This window comes from Corvus kubaryi, unplaced genomic scaffold, assembly GCF_017639235.1.
Source record: "Corvus kubaryi isolate FWS band 111438036 unplaced genomic scaffold, C.kubaryi_AGA036_p1.0 65357, whole genome shotgun sequence".
Lineage (NCBI taxonomy): Eukaryota > Metazoa > Chordata > Aves > Passeriformes > Corvidae > Corvus > Corvus kubaryi.
In genome coordinates this window covers 19,071-40,286 of record NW_024581938.1, presented here as the reverse complement: position 1 = coordinate 40,286, position 21,216 = coordinate 19,071, and the positions used below count along the sequence as shown (strand labels likewise).

Sequence of the window (21,216 nt, the reverse complement as noted above, 5' to 3'; positions counted from 1 at the left end):
CCAGACCTGGAGGCAGCTGTACAGCTCATCCTTCAGCCAGGAGAGTGACACTGCAGGACAACTTCCACACCACAACCCCTGCTCAAATATCCATCCCAGGGCAGAGGCCAAGATGGAAGTGCTGGCTGGTGCTTGCTTTGGAGTGCAGTGTTGTGGCCACCCAAGTCAAGAGAAATTAACATTTGAAACAAACCAAAATGGTTACAGCTGGGTACCAGAGGGCCGAGCAGTTCCCTCACCCACCCCGAGGACTTGCAGCCAAAGCAATTTCAGTATCACTACACTTGGTGCTCTTGTACAACCATGTTCTGACACAATTCAGGAGGGCAGTGCCTTTCCTTTCCTTTCCTTTCCTTTTCCTTTTCCTTTCCTTTCCTCATACAACATAATTCTCTGAGCCTTAAGCAAAAATTAAAAAGCAGGGGTTACTAGAACTATTCAGGCCATAATCTGTGTATGGAATGTGAAATACCGAAGAGGAGTAAGGAATTCTGCAACACCTTCTTTCCCCAGAAAAAAAAAAGATTTTTCTTGAAAGAGCAATTCATGGCAGAGCTCAGTTTATTTGATGACAGAAATAACCGTAACTTTATACATCTAACACTAAATAAAAACAGCAGAATGTACAAATCAAATTCATTATGTACAGGAATTCACTAGGAATACTTAATGAATGGACACTTCTCATGAACTTTGTTTTTAAAAAATCAGATACCAACTGCGTATTTGCAGCCTGACTTTTGCAGAAGGGTAGTGAATGTCTTAAGTGCTGAAGTCCAAAGAAAAACATAAGGCAACTCCACACATATGGGAACAGCAAAGCCAAGAGTGACACTCCCTACTTACCTCACGCCGTTCGGAAAAGGTAAGGCACAGCATGTTAGGAAAGGGGAGCCACAACATTCAGCTTTGACATTCCTGGCTGAATCTTGTTTAGAAAACAACCTTTTGTGATTAGTTTGGTTGGTGGTTGTTTTTAAACAGCAGATCGTTGAGTCAGTAAAAGCATTCTGACAGTGGATGGGAAGGCTCCGAAATTCAGATTCACTTCTTCCATAGGCTGGGCAAATAAATAAATGCACCAAAGATTAAACTAAGGTGCTGGTAATATTCTTTTTTGTAAGGTAACACACTAAATATACAAATAATGTTCTAGCACTATTTACAGCTATTTTTCCTTGAACACTTATTCACTTTAGTAATACATAATTATTTTTAGCATACAAACATTGAAGTAAATTTTCAAGTTTACCTAGTGCTCTTTTAAATCTTTTTCCATCATAATGGCAGTATTTTAATTTTAAGCAGGATGGCTATCTCCAGATTCTTTACCATACAAAAATTCAAGTTACAGCTAGCAGTAATTTTTCTTTAATATTCATTTTAGTTTTACTCCATTTGGTAATTAGAAAATAATACAATTGTAAAGGGCTGCAGGATATATAAATAACTACACTGTTTCTCTGAAATAAGACCCTGACTTTTGAAATAGGCATCTACAAATTAATCTGGATCCAAGACAGGAACTCAAACAAAAAAAATTCAACAACTGCTTATCTACCGAATTGCAAAGTATAAAAAGAACAGTCCATTCTGTAGCTTAGTAGACAGATATCCACATAGTTAAGTAAGATGAAAAGTAGAAATAGTAATTGAAATGAGGTGGTTACTTTGCCACAGGGTTTGCTTAAATTTGTTCAGTGGATGTGTTTCACAGGTAGCCGAGTTCTGTGCATGTCACTTTATATATGAAGTTTACCCTGCAATATTTCTGGCTGCTCAGGTATCTTGCTGCTGTCCAAGTTAGGAAATATGTGATACCACTACAGACTGAGAAGAATGTAAAGACTACAGCTCTGATTGTTCAGATGCAAAGCACTTTCAGTCTCCTTGACAGATATGCTGCTTGCTTAAAAAACCACGCAGCAACGAAGGAACCCACACCTTGTACAGATTTATATGTGCCCTGTTCATGGTATTAAACCAGGGACATGGAAACCTGGGCCAAGCACAGCTGTCATTCACACTTACTTGCAGAAACACCCAGTAAGGATTTGTCCAACTATGTGGTGCAACACTAGGTATCAACTGGCCCTAGAAGTACTTTTCTTAAAGCAGCAGTAATATGGTTTTCTAGAGATTCTGGTAATTTTGAGACAAATCTAAATTTTACCCCATACTAAGATTTTCATATCTCTTTACCCTGATATTGTCATGTGTCCTGCTTGGGCATTAGCAGGCCTCCTCCTTCCAATACAAGACAAGATCAGTCTGTAACTAGCTGGACTTCCTCAGTTCCCAAAGACGTGTTCCATTAGTTCCTTTGACAGTTTCTACATCAAATGTACAGCAAAGTTAGAAGCATCCATCATCAGGTTGCCTGCTTTGGGTACATACATCAGTGCTGGCAATAGCTTCCAAACAAACATCGTTGAGCTAAACATGACTCTGTACAGAGGCTGCAGCATAACCTCCTCCCTTACAAATGAAAAGGAGTTTACTTCTCTAAGTAGTCTGCCTATGGTGGGCTGTCCTCTGGTCAACTTAAATCCACAACCATCTTGGAGAACCACTCCCTCAGACTTCAGCAGATCCCTGCCCATTATCTATAAAACATTTTACAGCGTTTTGCTGAACCTTGGACCAGCCACCCACACACCTGGAATTTAAATAAGTTCTTCAGAACTGGGATTCACTAAATGCCAATGCTGCATTTGCCCAGAGAAAAAATCTTCAGTTTTTCTGTATGTCACATTAAGCACACGCTACACAAAGCATTCTACCACCTCCCTTGTCTTGGGAGGAAACAGACAGAATCCAATACAGGTAATTTTCTCACAAACTTGATGAAATGCACATTAAAACAAACAAAAAAGCTACCAACAGCTGTGCATTTCTAGTTTTTAGTGCAGCCTTTTTATATGTTTTTTTCTTCTTAATTTTTCAAAGTTACAGTATGATACTCACTCCATGACACAAAAACGTTATTTTAACCTTTTTTTTTTTTTTTTTAAGTTATAGCCAGTATAGAAATCTTAGCTTTCAAAGCCTTGGCCCACACTGGAGTATTGGAACTTTTTCCCTCTAATGCATGGTGCAGTATTCTGTCATCACAACATTCAGTACTGAGGATTAACCATTTGAGAACAGGCATCACTGAAAGCCTCAGATAACCCGTTAAATATTTGGCTCTCACAGATCATAGAACCTTACACTTCTTGCTCTCTCATACACTAAATTGGCTCTGTCTTCGTTACATGGGCCACTTCTACTTCTACAGTTTCAATAGCCTGTGACACTTCAGCCATTTTCTGTCCTTGCTGTTGTGCCAGTACGTAATTTACCACCTGCATGATGCTTTGGTCAGAAAGGGTAGAGACTGATGTACATTCCTCAGTAGCTGCAACTGCTTCGATGGCTTCGAGAGTCTCTCCTGTCACTACCACAGTCTCGCCCTCACCAGCACCAAAGCTGATCTCGGTTTCCTGCTCCTGCATGTCTGACGCTAAAATGCTGATGGCGTGTTCCACCTGCGTCCCCTGGTTGTGAAACTGAAGAGTATCTTTTTCCAGCATGATTTTGCAGGGTATGTAGTCCCTGTGGAACTTGGTCATGTGCTTGCGCAGGGTGCGTGCGTCGATGTAGGCCTCGTTGCACACAGGGCACACGTAGGGCCGCTCCCCGGTGTGCGTCCGCACGTGGCGCTTCAGGGAGCGCGCGTCCGCCCAGGCCACGCCGCACGTCAGGCACTCGAACGGCTTCACACCTGCGCGGGGCAAAGCAAGGAAAGGTGACCCGGAGCTCACAGGGAGCCAGGATCAGCGCAGACAGGGATGGCAGCAGTGTGGGAGAGCAGAGAACACTGTGACTGCTGCCATGTAAGAAAGAGATCCTGTTCACCATTTCTGTGTAACAACATATGCAAGCATCATGCATTCAATGGTGACGTTTTCCACAAGTGCCCAGCCCAAGCCAACACTTTACTTTTAAAAACTTTTCAAGATTCCTTTTAATGCAGTTTCTTCCTTATTTTAAGTGTACAATGCTTAATGGAATTCTAATAATTTATTTTGCTGGCGATGCCTTTCCGAAGCCATGTTTTACTGCACAGAATTTGTCACTTATATTTCTAGTCACCCTTTGTTTCTGTAAATCCTCCTGTACACCTACAGCTTTACCCCTCCTCTTCCACACTGCATATGTTCAAATACAGCATCTGATGTTTGTATAATCTTATTTTCCCTCATAACATCTGAGTTCTGTGGTCTGTAATATCTAATGATGTGTATGGGTGGTGACAAACACCATCTCACTACTGGCTCTTCCTCTGTGACAGTTACTCTAGATTTAGGCTGAGTACCTACTACAGGACACTTTCTCTGTTTAGAAACAAACACAAAATCTCTATTTCAGTAGTTAGACAGCTATCAGATTTACTCATCAGAGCTCTCTAAAAAGAGACATGCTTCAAAAAAAAAAAGGGTTTTGCTCCGAGACAGGAGAATATACAGACTCCCAAAACAGCTGGAAGAACCAAATACTCAAAAATCAAATTCATACTTCATCTAGAGCAAAAATGCATGTACTTTAAAAAAAAAAAAAAAAAGTTTTCATATTTTTCCCAAACATCATATAGTTTACCACTTGTTATAAATCAAGAAGTTGATCAATTTCCAACATTGGTCCTTTTTATGTGTTTTTTAAATTTAGGCCAATCATTCTCCTATCTGAAGAGTACTTTGTTAACTGTGTGCACCTTTGAAAATAGAGAATATTTTAGCCCTCTAAATCACTTGTAAAGAAGTTCCTCTTCCGTTCAGGTTCTGAGGAAAAATTGTCACAGTCCCTGTGTGTGACTGGAGTTTTAGCAAGACCCCAACAGCAACTTCTGGTAATCACTGGTAGCAAGGTACCAAACCAGGATTTGCATAAAACTAATTGGAGAATCTGTAAAAACTCCTCCATGTCTTGCCAGACAGGACATATGCAGACTCAAAGAAACAATTACCCCTTTTTCCATCATGTTTTTAGGGGCTGAGGGATGCCATGACTAGTTCTGTTCTACATACCTTCATGATTGTTCATGTGTCTCCTATATTCCCGGAGCTGTGTAAACTTTCTTCCACAGTGCTCACAAACTCGTTCCAGATTTTGTTTTGCTCTTCCTTTTTTACCATGTGTGGCTTTCTTTACATGCCTTCTGTACAAAGCTTTCTCATAAAATTCTTTTCCACATACATTGCACCTAAAATGTGTTAAGTGAGAAATCTATTAAACCCATTATTGTACACTTATGTCTTTTAAACAAAAATGCACTTTAATTATGGTAGGCAAAGTTTAATGGGAATACTGTCTTATATGGCAAGTAGTTCCATAATTAGAAGTCATTATTGTTGGACTGAACTACATTTTCTCTTATCCACAGCCACAAAGCTTCCACTTACCCTTCTAGAGAAGTGAGATCACATACGTTTCTAACTTCATTGATTGTATTTATCCTCTTATGACTTCACACGTCTTACTTGCAGGACTGTGTCCCAGGTCAGCAGCTAATCCACACTATTTAAAGTCACCCACCCATTCTCAAGTACTCAAGACCCCAGTCACCATCAATCCATTGGTACTTTGAAAGTAGGCAGTGCCTTGTTGACTGGCTGTGGATCTGTATAACCTCACTTTGATTAGTACGTTTCAGTTGTTAAATTAATTTCCTCTTACCTATAAGGGTCCGTGACAGAATGAGACTTTACATGAGAATACCAGTCTTTCTTCCAGCTGTAACATTTTCCACAGAACTGACACTGAAATGGCTTCACACCTAAATGTTTATTCATATGCTGCCGAAGATCCCGAGCTTCATAGAAACTCTTGTCACACCTGTAACATTAAATGTTTTAGCATCCCATACAAGAAAGGCACTGATTTCAAAGGCACTGGGACCCTCTTCTTTAATGGCAACTGTTTGAGAACACCTACTGCATCATCAGTATTTATTTAATACTTAAGTATTTAATAATTATTTATTTAAAGCACAATCCCATTCTAAACTACGAAAAATTAAAAAGAACAGCAGCTTAGTTGAAAGCCTGCAATAAAACCTGAAGACTTCTGAAACCTTTTTGTCTGTTATGAGTAACTATATCCTTTCTGCTACCAACTGGGTGACATCAGAAATTTATATTATACCATATGAAAATATGAGGGCAGTAATAGCTGCTTCTTCCCTCAACCAAAGAGGACTGACACCAAGATAGATGGAATTTGTTGTTTTTAATGCTCAAAAGTAGGGTTTCTTTAGAAATTTAAGAAACCAAATTCATAATCCTGCAAGAAAGCATCTGAAAGTAGTGATACTCATTCTTTAGCTTGCTGCTTGTACACATCTTAACCCAGGCAAACTCATGGTTTTCCTTCATTTATACTCTGCTATAGTATGACTATACAGCTCCTCTTGGTCTGCAAACTACAGTTTGGTTTAATCAAAAACATGGTTTCTCCCTTTGAAAGAAATTCTGCTGCTCATCTCTCTCTCTTCCTCATGTAACAACATACAGCTGTATGACTCCAGAAAGGACAGAGGCAGAGCAATGCCAGCAAGCAAAGGTGGAGGATTCAACTTCTGTAGTATCAACCACTGGTATGAGGGAATCTCAGTATTCACAACATCCAGTGGAATCTGAAAATGAAAAAGGCTTCCATACAGGAACAAAACATTTAATATTACATTCCCTGAATAATGGGCATTCTGGAGAGGAAAAGAAGTCTTCCTCCTTGCTCTTGAGGGAGAAAAGAAAAAAAAAAAAGATTAACAGTCTTTGAGCCACCCAAACAACCTCCTCCTCCTAGGCTGGAAAATCTGACTACTCCAGTTCAAATGGGACTCTCAGGGATCCTCAGTTTGCACATCCATATCAAAAAGTATCACAAAGACCCCTCAGGGGCTTGAATGGGGTTGGCACTTGGTGCTCTCTCCTCAAGGATTCTTATTTGGAAAAGCCATCAGAGAAGTAAAAAACTCAAGCAACCACCACCCTCTAACATTGTCATGCATTACTGCAACTTAAACACATACTTCATTGCAAAACTTCCATGAACATTTTAGAGAAGTAATTCATAGTTAGCTTTGCTCAACTAGGCCAGAAGTTCAGACTGAAGCCTGACAGGGAGCTTTCCATTCCCAGCCACCAAACTAAAAAACTGAAGTCTGGTTATTGCTTAGTGAAGCTCTCTAAGCCACTTGTGACAACATGAATTACATCCTTAGTAGAGACCTTTGCTGAAGAAGCAGCAAGGACTGTGGCTATTTTGAAGAAGCTGCGGAGTCAAAGTATCTTCTCTGTCAAGGTGATCTCTTGCATCCATGGCTCTACTGCCTCGAGTAAAAAGTTTTTGTTTTATAAATGTATTTCACCTTCAAAACTAAAATTCCCTAGTAGTGACTTCCCTAGTATCTTTCATGAAACAGTGTCTGTGCATCCTATTAGCTCTGTTCTTTGTATTTTTAGAATTAATACTTTTAGCATTAAAAATCACTACATAAAACCATTGCTGACAGACCTGAAGTAAGTTTTTGTAATTTAGAAAATAGCATTTTTGGTAGCATGCAGCAGCACTGAGATACTTTAAGCAATTATTTAGATTATTACTTCCTTCAAAACTTTGAGTTGCTACAGGCAATCAGATAAATTGTACCACTCCTCTTAATATCTGACAGAGCTTCCCAGGGACCTCATTGTGAGTTCCAAAATTAAGCATTATTTGTCCTTCTGCAGGGCACTTGAAAGGTTCCCTATAGTCCTCTCAGTCATGGAAAAAGTACCCTTGTTTTGCTAGTGCACTAACACACTTTCCAGTTACAGTTTCTGCTTAGCAGAAGTGCACAGTGCTATTATTTAAATAATAATAAATGCCATTAACAATAAATGCTACTTATTGCAATATTATGTTTTATAATCAAGAGAATTGCAACAGTCAGTCTCAGTTTGTGAAGTTCCTGCACAGCCATTTGCTAAACACAGCACCGCACACAAGCGCAGGACACTGCAGACCCTACAGGACATCTTCAAACCAAACTGAAATCAGCTGTCACACTAAAAGACAGCAAAACCAGGCTGAAGGCCCTTGGCCTCTGACAACCTTACACTCTTTTATCTGCCCTACAAAAAAGCTGTACACCCACACAGCTACTGATTACAGCACCAATTACAGTGCAGTCATTAGAGAACAGCTGCATGAAACTAGAGCTAGGTAACAGTTTAAAACCGAGCTTTTGCTCTCCAGGACACGTATTTACAAAAATGCATTTTTTATTCTCATGCTTTACAAGTCTTATCCCAGGCCAGTGGAATAGTTTTATGCTACAACAAGGAGCTGCTTTTAATCTTGAAAACTACTATGACCACTAATGCTAAGATTAAAACCACCCATCACCTGACTTACTGAGTACACTGATATCCACGAACTTCAGGCTTTGGCTGATGTTTCTTTATGTGTTTACTGAGTCCTGATGCCCTGTGGAAGGATTTTCCGCAGATGGAGCAAAGGTATTTGGATTCTCCTGGCAAAAACAAAACAAAATATGTTACCACGCCAGGCCTCCATTTCTCCGGAGTGCTTTGTGAGACAGGTTCATAATAATTCATATATAATTTATTTCAAGTAATCAGAGCAGTACTACAAAGAGAAGTTGGCTTAATTACACCCTAATGGAATTTTAACGTGTATTTGTATGTGCTAATGTAATAATATACAAAGGGGGGAGTAGGAACTCTAAATTACTTTATTTCATGTTTTTAAACATAGGTACATCACTGCAACTACGATTTAGTCAGGAAAAGTGAGCAGCCTAAAAAACCACCCTCTTGTGTGATAAAAGCCTGTGTTTATGTATTTTGCAACTTTTTCAGCAACACAGCATTGCTTATGGATTATTGCTTATATCTTGCATTTGTGGAAAAACATCTTAAAATAAAAGTTTCTGCTCCATTCCATCAACGTAGGAGTGATGACTACTAATATAAATTCCTTAATTTCAGGAACACATTGTCCTAACTGAATATCTCTCCTGATTCTGCCCAGCCCAGAAAACCAGAAACACAGACAATGTTTACACATTACAATTTTAAAACTCTGCTTGTATTAAATTATTATATTGTCATCTTTCACATGCTAAGATCTTTCAAGACACCAGGCTTTATAAAATGTCAGTATTAGTACAGGAAATCTTGTAAAATGTATATGGAGATTCTGAGACATTTAACTTAGCATGTTTTCCTCTAAAAGAACAGGCTGGAAGATTAAGTGCTTGAGAATATCCCAGCCTGTTGCCTATTTTTTGTTGAACTGACATGACACAAGAATTAAACACGTACATAAAACCACAGGAACAGACCAACCACAATTCCCCGTTCTTGTATAGAACATCTGCATGATAACATTAAACTTTGGTAAAAAGCCCCAGAAAATGACTATTTACCTATATCTCAGCTGCCTGACCAGAAGAACAAACTACCACTTATTTTTTTAAACAGTTCCTTTGACACTGAAGAACAATGTTAAAGTTCAGCAGAATACAATAGCCAAGCAAAAGAAAAGGATTCCTTTTCTCATTACTTACCTGTATGAATGCTCATGTGTTCCTGAAGACTTCTTTTTGTGACAAAAGACTTTTCACACAAGTCACACTTGAACTGTTTATGTACTTCATGGAGAGCTAAGTGCATTTTTAATCCATGCTTATATGTAAAGGTCTTTCCACAAACCTAAAAAAATCCATATGTGGTGGAATAGGACAAATAAAACTAATCATTTAATAGGTGTTTAACTTCAAACAGAACAAAACCTCCTGTATTTCTTGGGAACTAGAATGGCCAAGCCTGTGATTTTGCACCAGTGACACAACTGGTCTGTTAAGAATAATTGAAGGAAGACATTCTTCTAGACACAAGAATATGAACTTGCACAACTCAAGTTCATTCTAGTTTTCTCACTCTTGGACTGCAAGCAATTTCATCATGAATGCTGCAGCAGTTTTCCCTATTGTGAAGTGACCAAGATTAACATAAATTTTAGCGCAGAGTATCAATACCAATGTATTGGTAATAGAGAACATTACTAATCTGATTAGAGAGCAAAAGGACTTTACCTTGCACGCATGGGGTTTGACACCTGTATGTTTAAGCATGTGTATTCTGAGAGAATAGAGCTTAGGCAGAGTTCTCCCGCAGATGTCACACACGAACTCCCGCTTGGTTCTCCCTTTCACCGAGGACACGCCTGTCCCCTCGGCGCCAGGAGCTGCGGCGGTGGCGTCCGTCTTCCGCGTGTGCCGCACCAGATGGGCGCGCAGAGAGGCACCGTATTGGAACTCTTTCTTGCACAACTGGGACAGAAAATATTACAGCTTTACTTTGCATGTAACACTCAATTATTTAAAACAACAAGAAAGTACTCAAATGTTTTAAGCACAGTAATATGATCAGTTAAATCTATAACCTGACTCCAACAGCCATTTTGACTCAGGTTAATGAATAGTTGTAAACTTTTGTTTTATGGCTACTGACAGAACCATTGATCACTTCCTAGTGAGACTAACTTCCAGTCTAATCTAAACACAAATTTACTGGTAGGGTTAAAAGCAAATCACTGTCTTGAGCAGCAAGTCACACACTGCTGTCAGGCCAAGTGGCTGCACCCCATTCTACCTCACCCCATCCAGATCAAGGGGGTATCCAACTCTGAAATCCGCAAGGAAAATAAATGTATGTACAAAAAAAGGCGAGGAAAAATAATTACTAATATCACTACTGAATTAATTTTCATGAAGAGGAAGGTCTACACATACAAAAAAAACCACCCCAACCCCTCAACTTACTGGGCATTTATATTCTTTAGATCTTTCATGTTTCAGCGTGTGCATTATAAGTGCATAGCGCCGCTGGAACACCATTCCACACTCAGTGCATTTGTGCTGAGCTTCCACTTCGTTATTTTCCGTGGTCTCTCTTTTGGGCTGTTTCATTTTTTTTCCTCTTTGTACCAGCTTCATGGCAACCTAAGTTGGAAAAACAGAACCTTTGAATGAATTTTACTGCACTGTACTTCATACCCTGTCTGAAAGCCTGTATTAAAAGCTGATGTTTCTGTGTTACTGTAATACCTCTTCATTTTGCTTAGCTTAGTTGCTAGAAAGTTACCTCATTTCAGTTCACTACAAAACAGATCTCAGGGTGAGTGAAAAACCATAAACTTATTATGATGATGGTCCCACAGTGACTTACCAATTCAGGGACAATGAACTCTTCAGCCCCGAGTAACTGCCTAAGTGACAGCTAAGGGATAGTTACAGAAGAAGCACAGAGTACTGCCAGTCATGATCTCTATCAAGTTAAGAGCATTCCAGCTTTCCTAGAGACTTTTTATCTAGAAATAAGGCACTAGTGGGTTTTTGTCAGGCGGTATTGGCAGTGCTACCTGGAGCTGATAATCTCATCTTCCTTCATAGAAACTTGCTGCCAAATTCTTTAAAACCCAAATTGTAAGTGATCACATTGAAATGTCCTGTAACCTGTGTCCCCTTTGGGTTTCTGAGAAGAAGGCAAGGGAAGGAAGTACAACCATCCCTATTTCTTCATCCTGTTCTCCCAACAAGTGAGGTGCCCACCAGTTTTTGAAAACATGCCAGCCCTTCCATGCCTCTGAAAACTAAACTGAAACTCAACACAGAGAAAAATTTTTAATGTATTTTTTAAAAAATTTTCCTGTTGCTCTGATAACTTATGCAAACTTGGCTAAATTGTGAAGCCACAAAAACAATTTTGTTCAGTATATGATTAGTAAGAGCTAGGAAAATCATTAATTCCTACAAAGCACATCTCATCCCCAATATCTCCATGCCAGGTGCAAATACTGTAATTTAAATTGGCAGTATTTTTCCTGCAATCTCTTTCCTGCTACTCTCCCAGCATCAAAACTGGAAACTCAGGAGAGTGTTTCTTTCCTGAAGCTTATATGACATCCCATGACATATGGGAAAGTTGAGGGATGCATGAGACAAAACAATAAAAGCTACAAACAAGTTAGGAAAGCAGAAACCTATTCCTGAGTCCGATCCCAAGCAATTCCTTTTTTCCATAGGTCTGTGGACCTCATCCGTCAAGGAGCTGGATTTAAAAACTGCAAAAAAAATTAACAGGAACTATCCCCAAAGGTAAATATTCTCCCTCCCAAAACAAACCAAAACCCTGGCACTCTCTAACCAGCAAAAATAGGTTGCTCAAGTATTTTGATCGCACAAATTTTAACGTCTGGTCTTTAAGCTGTCCATCTGTAAAAAACCACAAGTGCTATAGTTTCTATCAATTAGGGTGTTGTAACAATAACAAATTATTCCCCTGTGTGTGGGACTGGTGGCTCTAGTATGCAAAACTCTCAGGACTCCTCTGGAAACTAACAGCTCTTTAGAAGACTTTGCCAACATGCAGTGAAGTGCACTCTGTCACAAACTAAATGCATGAATGCCCCTTGAGATGAATGTCAACTATCCATAGACAATGAAAGAAGAAAGGCTCTCAAAGGGGAAAGAGTAATAAGACTGTTTCATTAAAAAATACTGTAAATGGAACTAGTTCAGTTACTACACATTTAGTATGTTCAAGTGCTAGAGTTTTTAACACCAGTGCTCTTTGAACCTTTCTCTTAACTGACCCCAATCTGAAGGTAGCAGGACTGCATTACTGTGACTCATGACTACATCTTAATATCCACATGGGATGTAAGATTTTTCATTCCCAATGCTGTTTTCAAGTCTGAAGTGTAGGATCTCACTTCTCTAACAGATAAATATTTGTATCTATGACAGACATACACAAGAACTAGCTGAATTAAATTCACAGATCATTAAGAATTTTGGGGAGATTATACAACTTCTGTCCAACCATAACAAGCTGTGAGAAGATACTCGACCTAGGCTGTGGTCACCAAGCATTCTAAAGACCTTCAATGTGGAAGGTCTGATGCCAAGTCAATGCTTCTGGGGTTTTGCTTGCACAACTGTCACAGCTTAGAAGTTACTTTGGTAACCCCACAGGTGTAATGACAGAATACCTGCTGCACTGCAGATTTAGGATTTGTCTTTCTATTCTGCAGTTTTTTCTCAATTCCTTTATGCAGTCTGATGTATCCCCCCTCACTGACTGAACGCTGGCGAAGTTTGCTTTTGTAAGTATCATCCTGGCTGGAAGCGAGGCTTTCCGGCTGGGAAACAGAGCTGCTCTGCTCGTTGCTTTTTTGCTTGAGTGTCTCTGAGGAGTCTTCTGAAGCAGAGTCCACATGGGCTTTATCACTTTCATTTTGAACTGTCTCAGTTTCCCTTTGATTCTGAGTGTCCATGGCTTCCACAGCTGATGGCTCAGTGCTGTGTCTGCTGTAGATGCTGCTTGAAATGTTCTCCACCAGCTGGATCTTGATGTAATTTTCAGTTGTTTCACACTGTTCCACAGGCTTGGAAGGATCACTCACAGCGGCCTCCAGAGGCTCTGGGTGCAGATCAGGCTGGGGTGCTGCTGCCTCCTCTGTCCCAGCAGAGGAAGGAGCTCCATTCACAGCTACTGGCACTTCACTGGCTGTGAGCTTAGCTTGCTCAGCACCATCCACGGGCTGCATCTCCACTTCAGCCTGCTCTGCTACATTTTGTGTTGACTCTACTGTTTGAATACCTCCCTTTTGGTACACCGTAATTTGTTTCTCTTCCATCTGTTTGTGCACATTCTCACAGATTTCCAGGACCTCTGACATGAAGAGATGCCGAGCGAGCATGGCCACTTCCGCCATACTACAGAAGTCAAATGTTAATTCTGAAGTATAAGCAAATTCCAATAAAGGCAGGAAACTGGACTTGCAGAAACCTACCAGGAATAAAACAAGATATTAGAGAAAATACTGATGACCTGAAATTACACCAAAATATCCCATGATGAAAACAGCAGTTCACCTTTGATACAGTTACGTGTGAAATTTATAGCAAAACACACTTGGAAATAACACTGGAGCCCTTCGCTGGGGCCCGGTTGTCATTTACACTAAAGCTGCCTCCTCATGTAGTTTCTACGTGTAAGTAAGCTCAGACAACTTTTCCAGTAACTAAGAAGAACTTAGGTAGTTTCCCAATAAAATTCTATGAGGAATATTTCAAGGTGCTGGGAGAGTCACAATACTTTTAGAGCAGATGAATTTAACCAAAGTCTTTCTGGACCTGCTACATTCAGAAAGTATTCAGGTCTTAAGTAACAAATGATGTGGCAGAAAAATAAGACAAGAAAGTAGCTATTGAAAACAATAAAGATATGGATATATAGATAGAACTGATTAAATATAAGAACTTGGTATAATTTTCCACAGTTGCATAAATAATAAATCAAATATTTAATGTGGGGAACCTTCTGGACTATCCTATTAGAAGATTATTGTTCACACATGTCTGTTGCTCATGCAGAGACAGTTATTAAGTGAGAAAGCAATGCAGAAGGCATATGTTCTGTACAGTATTCTTCATCACTACAAAGCTATTTTTAGAACATTTATTTTAGAATTGTCTCCTATCTTTTACGTACCAGGTCTGAGATATAAGCAGGCATGTATGATTCCGCTTCACAGAACTAAGAAGCAATTTAGCATTCATTAAACTAAACAGCTCTCCAAGCAGCTTGTCAACATCCCCGCTTGATGTATTCAAGCACTTGATTTTCTTCCCTTTCTAACGTTTGTGACTAATACAAGGAGGGAACATGCCTAAGCAAGGTAAAAATCCATCCAAAGCCTCTCAGAAATTTTAAGATTAAATACCACAGCCCATGGAAAATCAGATTAGGCAAAATCAGACTGATCACTTTTGCATTAAGATCCACACAAAATACTTTTAGATTAAAAGAGAGAAAAAAGCAAGACAAAAAATTTGGTTGTCTTCAACACTCAAAAAAGACTGAATTAAATACTGTACACCTTACTTAGGATATTATGATTTCTAGCTTTGAAACCCACAACAATTCACCTGACAGATCCACTACAGCTTCATGACTAGTGACAGCTCCCTTTTCAATGAAGAGTTCTCGGAAGTACTCGCTGTTGGCTGCCAAGACAGATTTGTGAGCTTTGTACTCCTCTCCTTCAATCAGCAAAGTCACATCACAGAACTGATTGGAAAGCCTCTGCTGATTCAGTTGGTTTAAGACTGACAGACAATGTTTGGAAGATGACTGCTTCACAAGGCCCTTACTGTCAACCTGTCATAAACAACATTATGAGAACTTCATTACATTTAGATTGTGCCTTTTTAAGCATTCACACTGAAACACAGAAAAGGATTATTTTCTGCAACCATACAATCAGTTCAAGCCTGTAGAATATACAGCTTAACTTTACTACTGCTTTCACTCTTTAAGTTTCACCCTCCCTCCAAACACAGTTAAAACAGACAACTGGAAAAATGGGAAGACACATTCAAACAGTTCTTTGACTGTATTTTTCTACGCTACAGTTTGAAACAATTTCTAAATTCAAGTGTCTTTACATGCATGTGAGCCTGCAGTTATGAACAAGAATTTTATACATCAATATAGCATCAAGGAAAAGATATAGAGCCCATAAGAACCTTGTATGTGATGTTTTACTGGCAATTTTGCCATTCATTTTATCTTAGATTCTGCACCCCGCAAAATATGCAGGCTGATTTTATTTCTCAACAATGATGCACTATAATTAATTTCATCACATGTATACCAGTAACCCATTTCCACATATTCAATATCTTTGACAATGCAAATCCATTCAGATGTAAACAATGGTACTTACAAATACAAGCTCATGCTTTGCTATTGGCTTCTTCTTCACAGGCTTTGGGGATGCAGCTGGGATTGATGCTGTGTTACTCAATTCATCATCTGTCTCATTACTGTCCTCATGAGATTTTGCATCCAGTCCTAGCTCCTCCAGCATTTCAGAGGGATCTGAGAGAGATCTAGAGCGATCTAGCTTTTCCTGGCACTTGCTGCATTCTTTAATGTAATCTTTAACCTGCTTAAGAATACCTAAGAAAAATTAATGCAGCTTGATTAGGCTTCTAATCTTAATTCAATTTACCTTAAACACATAACTACAATATGTAGGTGATTAGCAAAACACTGATAATTAATAATCGAAAATATTACATAGTAACCAAGAAAAATGAAGTCAGACATCTATACTTTCCCTCTCTGACTCATTATTACCAGCTGTGGTTCTCTCACACCATTTGCATGATATTGTATGTCACTACTGGTAATTTGAGACAGAACATTAAGAATGTCACTACGTTAAGCAAACCCTCCTGGAAAGATTTTTAAGGCCAGAAAAAAAAATTATATTTAGACATTTAGCCTAATAATCCCAAGGTAATAAAAGCTGTAACATAATCTTGCATTTAGCCCACACAAATGGCTTGTTCTTACTGAAGAGGATGGCAATTGGAAGGCTCACTTAAGGGCTTTTGCAAAATTAGGATCAACTGTGTTATATGCAATGACATGGATATGCATTATTAACACTGACTTAAATCAATTGCTTATGATTTTAGAATTTAAATAAATCAATTTCCCACCAGTACTTTACCAGTGTAACCAAGTGTAAATGACAGGACCAGAGGAAATGGCCTGAATTTGTGCCAGGGGAGGTTTAGGCTGGGTATCAGGAAAAGATTCTCCCCCCAGAAGTTGGTCAGGCACTGGAACAGGCTCCCCAGGGAAGGGGTCACAGCACCAAGCCTGACAGAGCTCAGGAAGTGCTTGAACAATGCTCTTGGGGATGACTCTTGTAACTCTTGGGGTGTCCTGTGCAGGGCCTGGAGTTGTATTCAATGATCTTTGTGGGTCCCTTCCAACTCAGCACATTCTGTAATTCTATAAATAATTTTAGATACTCAAAAGGTCCTAAGCCCAGGGTCCTCTTCTAGATACCAAGGCATTTTCCATGCACGGCTTTCAATCCCAATTCATTTTCTTCACTAGGACAATATAAAAGCATACATAGCAGCTGGGTCTCTATGGTTCAAAATCCAGCAGAACTCAAAACCTTTGCAGACACAGACTTAGACTTGCTTGCTCACACCTTCTCAGAGCATGACATGCATGATCAATACATACACATCTCTGTAAGGATCAGGAAAACACAGACTTAAGGCAACCTAGGACATTCATGCCCATTTCAACATTTTTACATTTCCTTGATTTCATCTGAAATAAGACAGGAAGTCTCTGGCCTTCAAATCACACCTCTAACACCCTTCCTAGCCATTCTCCAGCCTATTGCCTTGCAGTTACAGAACAGACACACCCCAAGATGATGCCCATCTCAGGATGACAGCTGGGCCAAAGCTGCTGTCCACTAGCAGCCAAAAAGTACTGTAATGGCAGGGAAAACATTGTTTTAAAGGAGACACAGGGAAGAAACGTAATACTTGAACTGAAAGCATAGAATGAATTTTAGTATTCTCAGTGCAAGAGAAGTAAGAGAATATAGGATGTGCAAACAAAGGTGACCAGTAAGATCAAAGAATACAGAATGCTCTCTCCTGACAAACAGAAGCTACACTGAGGCCCATGGAGGAAGCTTCCAGCATAGGCTGAGAGTTGATGCCAGAACAGTCCAACGCTGGGCAGACAATGAGAATGCAGATAGAGGCAAGGAAACCAGCACCCAGAATGGATATATCAGCTTTGAGATGCCAAATCCTTTTTCACATGAAAAGGATCTTCAAGTCAATGAGATTTGGATTGGAGGGATGGGCTGCAGCTAGAGCAATACCCCTCCAAATGAAAATAGGGAAAACTAAAGCTGAAATGACAGACTTGCTGATGGATGAAGAAAGTGGAACAAGAGAAGCAGTACAGACACACACCAGGCCCACAGCAAGTGAAAAGCAGGCTACTTGTTTAATGGATACCTAGGACTAAAAGTAGAACACTAAATCCAAAGGGAACACATTATCAAGCCATTTCCTCAGCCAAAAGAAGGTCCAATTGGGAACTGCTGTTGTTCAGGCACCACCATTTGTAACAGCTGTGATATCACTCAGAACGCAGCTGAGAATTAGTCTGGTATTTTCAGCTTCTCATTGCAAGAAAGAGACAAATATAACAATGAGTGCCAGGACTGCCAACCACCATTGGCAGCTGTAGAACTTAAACATGAACACCATCACACTCGTGGATGAGGTCCAAAGCTAACCCGGGTCACGTGGAATGGATTATCACCCTATACCGAGGGCACAGGTTGAGATGTCACTGTCTTAAGCAGACGGTGTGCAAGACCTGGAGGGGATAGCCATACTCCGTGTTTCCACATGTGCAAGGTACCAGTACCAGACAAGAAGCCCTGGACAATTTGCTGACCAAGCTGTACTGTGCAGAGCGAGCCCTGGCTCTCAGGGTGTGACACAATGTCACTGCCCACAGACTACGTGCTTCGAGGTGGCGTTTAAAGGCACTGGTCACTCAGCAAGCGACAGTCCCCTCCTGGTCCCGCTGGGGAGGGCACACGGACGTTCCTTCAGTACAAGGGAGACAGGGAACTCCTGGAGCAGGTCCAGGAGAGGGCAATAAGGATGATTAAGGGACTGAAAAATCTTTTTTACAAGGACGGGCTGAGGGAACTGGGCCCAGTCAGCCTTGAGACGCGACGACTGAGAGGGGACTGCACTAACACGTATAAATATCTAAACAGATGGTGTCAGGAGGACGGAGCAAGGTCCCGGTGGTGCCAAGCAATAGGACAAGAGGCAACGAGCAGAAACTGAGGCACGGGAAGTTCCACGTGAACAGGAGGAAAAATTGTAAAGGTGACCGTGCACCGGTACTGGCTGCCCAGAGAGGCTGTGGAGTCTCCGTCAGTGCAAATATTCAAGAACCGTCCGGACGCAGTCCGGTGCCATGTGCTCTGGGGTAACCCTGCCTCAGCAGGGAGGCGGGACCGGATGACCCACTGCGGTCCCTTCCAGCCGCAATTCTGTGGCTCCGTGCCGCAGCCCCGGCTCCGCAGCCGCGCCGTGCCCCGCCCGCCGCCCCCGCCCGCCGCGCTCACCTCTCCACCAGTACTTCTGCGAGAGCCCCTGCCAGGTCTGCAGGCGGGTGCGGTGCGCGCCGTCGGGCGCCAGGTGCGCGGCGCGGATGAGGCGGGCGCGGCGCTCGGCCTGCAGCACCACCTCCAGCTCGGCGAAGCGCTGCTGGTCGCGCTGCCGCCGCTGGTAGTACAGGGTGCCGCCGCGCACCACGTAGCAGGCGGCAGCCTTGCGGATCTTCCGCTTGGCGTTGCCCTCCGTGCCCGGCGCGTACGGCTCCCGCTCGTTCGTCAGGTACCGCAGGATGGCCAGGTAGCTCTCCTCGCTGGACATGGCGCGGCGGGGGCACGGGAGCCGCCCCCGCGCCCTCAGAACCGCGCCGGGGCTGCGGAGGAGTCTCCCGAGATAAGGGAAGGGGGGTCGGGATCGGCCCCGGCCCGGCGGGAGCCGCGCCCGGGGGGGAACTGGAGTGTCGCGGCCCGCGGCGGCAGGAGGGAGGGAGAAGCTCGGGCAGCAGCGGCGGCGGAAAGACAAAATGGCTGCTGCACAAGCGGAAGTGAGGTCGGAGCCCCGCGCGCGCAGGAGGGGCCGGGAAGGGGCGGGCGCGCGGGGAAGGCACCCGGGGGAACGGGTCCGCCATGTTGGAACCGGGCAGCGGAGAGGCCGGGCGGCCCCGGTGGAGCCGGGCACAGGCCGCGGCGGGGGCGCGGTCGTGGCTGCGGGAGCCGGGGACGCTCCCGAGTAAATCCCTGTGCAGCCCTGGCGCCGAAAGGAGCGGCTTCTGCTGCAGCACTGCCTCGGGGGCAAGAGCTGTGAGCAGATTGGCAGCGTCCTCCGTGCCGGCCGGGAGCAGCACCGGCGCCGCAGCCACGCCTCCCTCGGGGCGCTCAGTGCACGCTGTTTTATTTGTAAGAGGCAAGAAAGAAAATCCTTTAGATGTCGACTGCGCGTTTTACTTGTCCGAGCTTTGCGCTGGTTTTTACATCCGTAACAGAGATGAGAGGTAGGAACCGCGGGCTGACGCAGCAGCGACCCTTCCTCCCTGTGCTCGGTACCGGCAGGACGCACCTGCAGCACAGTGATCCCCTAAGGCATTACCCAAACACAGAGATTATGACTAGATGGAGCGAGGCTGGCCAAAGGCTCTGTTTATATAGAAAAAAGGGTTCTGTGTTTAGTTTTTTGATTTATTTTGTTTTAAAATGGCAGTGGTCGAATACCGGAACAGGTTGCCTGAAGGAGGTTGTGGAATCTCCGTCCTTGGAGCTGCGTTCAAGTCTCAGCTGGATACTGAACAATCTGATCTAAACAAACACGATTTGAAGGAGTTGGACTGATGTCCTCTGGAGATCCTTTTTAACTTAAACTATTTTGTGGGTCTGTGACAGACCTAGGTACTCCATTTTTTATGATAAATACTTGATAGAAGATCAATTACATTGCATTAGGTAAACACAAGGGCTCATATTAATTTCCATGTTAATTCATTCTATTACATCTATGTTTGAGTTGAATAACGTGCTGTTACACCAGGTTAAGGCCCTGCTTAGAACAGCCTGCTTCACTCGATGCACAGCTTGTGGGAGGAATAACCGGTTAATTCTTTACTCCTTCTCCCCAAATCAGTTAGAACTCAGAAATAAACATCAAGGAAGAGTAATCATGAAACACTTCTGTGCACCACTGCAGTGACACCAGGCAGCCAAAGCCTGCAAACTTCAAAGCATTAACAAATACAGACTTATTAATTAGTCATATCTGCCAATCAATTTCTATATATATCATTAATGGTATTTCAAGCAGATGGTAGAAGCTCATCTTGATTTTCAGCTTCTTAGCTGAAAGCATTCACAAGGACACATTCAGGGTAGCAGGTGCTTTCTACAAGACACTGATGTGATTTATCTAATCACCAGTAGCACAGGTGAATTTCAGTGTTTTCAGCCTTCAGATTTAAATTATTAAAAATTCCTTTCCTTGCTAACTACAGGCGATTTTTCTTCCTCTCTCTCCCCCTCCGGTTTCTGGCTCCTTCCCTTTCAAGTGTGTTAACTAGTTTAAAAGCCTTAAATTTCAATCTAAACATGAGTAGCCCCTATGAGGTTTTTTAAATAGCAAAAAGCAGAATTGTC

General features: G+C 41.9%; 1 protein-coding gene and 1 long non-coding RNA gene across 2 annotated transcripts; one reads left to right on the top strand and one right to left on the bottom strand.

Annotated features, from left to right (window-relative positions):
- Positions 1 to 543: 543 nt before the first annotated feature.
- Positions 544 to 19,690, bottom strand: LOC121673328 (zinc finger and BTB domain-containing protein 11-like). The gene is made up of 11 exons (XM_042046548.1): positions 19,108 to 19,690; positions 15,847 to 16,082; positions 15,047 to 15,278; positions 13,105 to 13,904; positions 10,874 to 11,053; positions 10,145 to 10,381; positions 9,617 to 9,761; positions 8,440 to 8,557; positions 5,719 to 5,877; positions 5,070 to 5,245; positions 544 to 3,766 (listed from the first exon to the last, which is right to left on the bottom strand). The coding sequence occupies exons 1-11, from the start codon at positions 19,415 to 19,417 to the stop codon at positions 3,234 to 3,236; spliced, it is 3,126 nt and encodes a 1,041-aa protein (XP_041902482.1). The 5' UTR covers positions 19,418 to 19,690; the 3' UTR covers positions 544 to 3,233.
- Positions 19,316 to 21,071, top strand: LOC121673333. The gene is made up of 2 exons (XR_006019180.1): positions 19,316 to 19,396; positions 20,294 to 21,071. It is a non-coding gene; the product is annotated as an uncharacterized LOC121673333 (long non-coding RNA).
- Positions 21,072 to 21,216: the final 145 nt, after the last annotated feature.

What these genes read in the sequence shown, in the direction of transcription:
- LOC121673328 (XM_042046548.1), bottom strand. Translation starts at nt 19,417, where the DNA reads ATGTCCAGCGAGGAGAGCTACCTGGCCATCCTGCGGTACCTGACGAAC. An exon ending in GCAGAAGTACTGGTGGAGAG is followed by an intron (nt 16,083 to 19,107) that starts GTGAGCGCGGCG and finishes AATTTTTCTTAG; the next exon opens with GTATTCTTAAGCAGGTTAAA. An exon ending in ACACATGAACAATCATGAAG is followed by an intron (nt 3,767 to 5,069) that starts GTATGTAGAACA and finishes TGCCCCGCGCAG; the next exon opens with GTGTGAAGCCGTTCGAGTGC.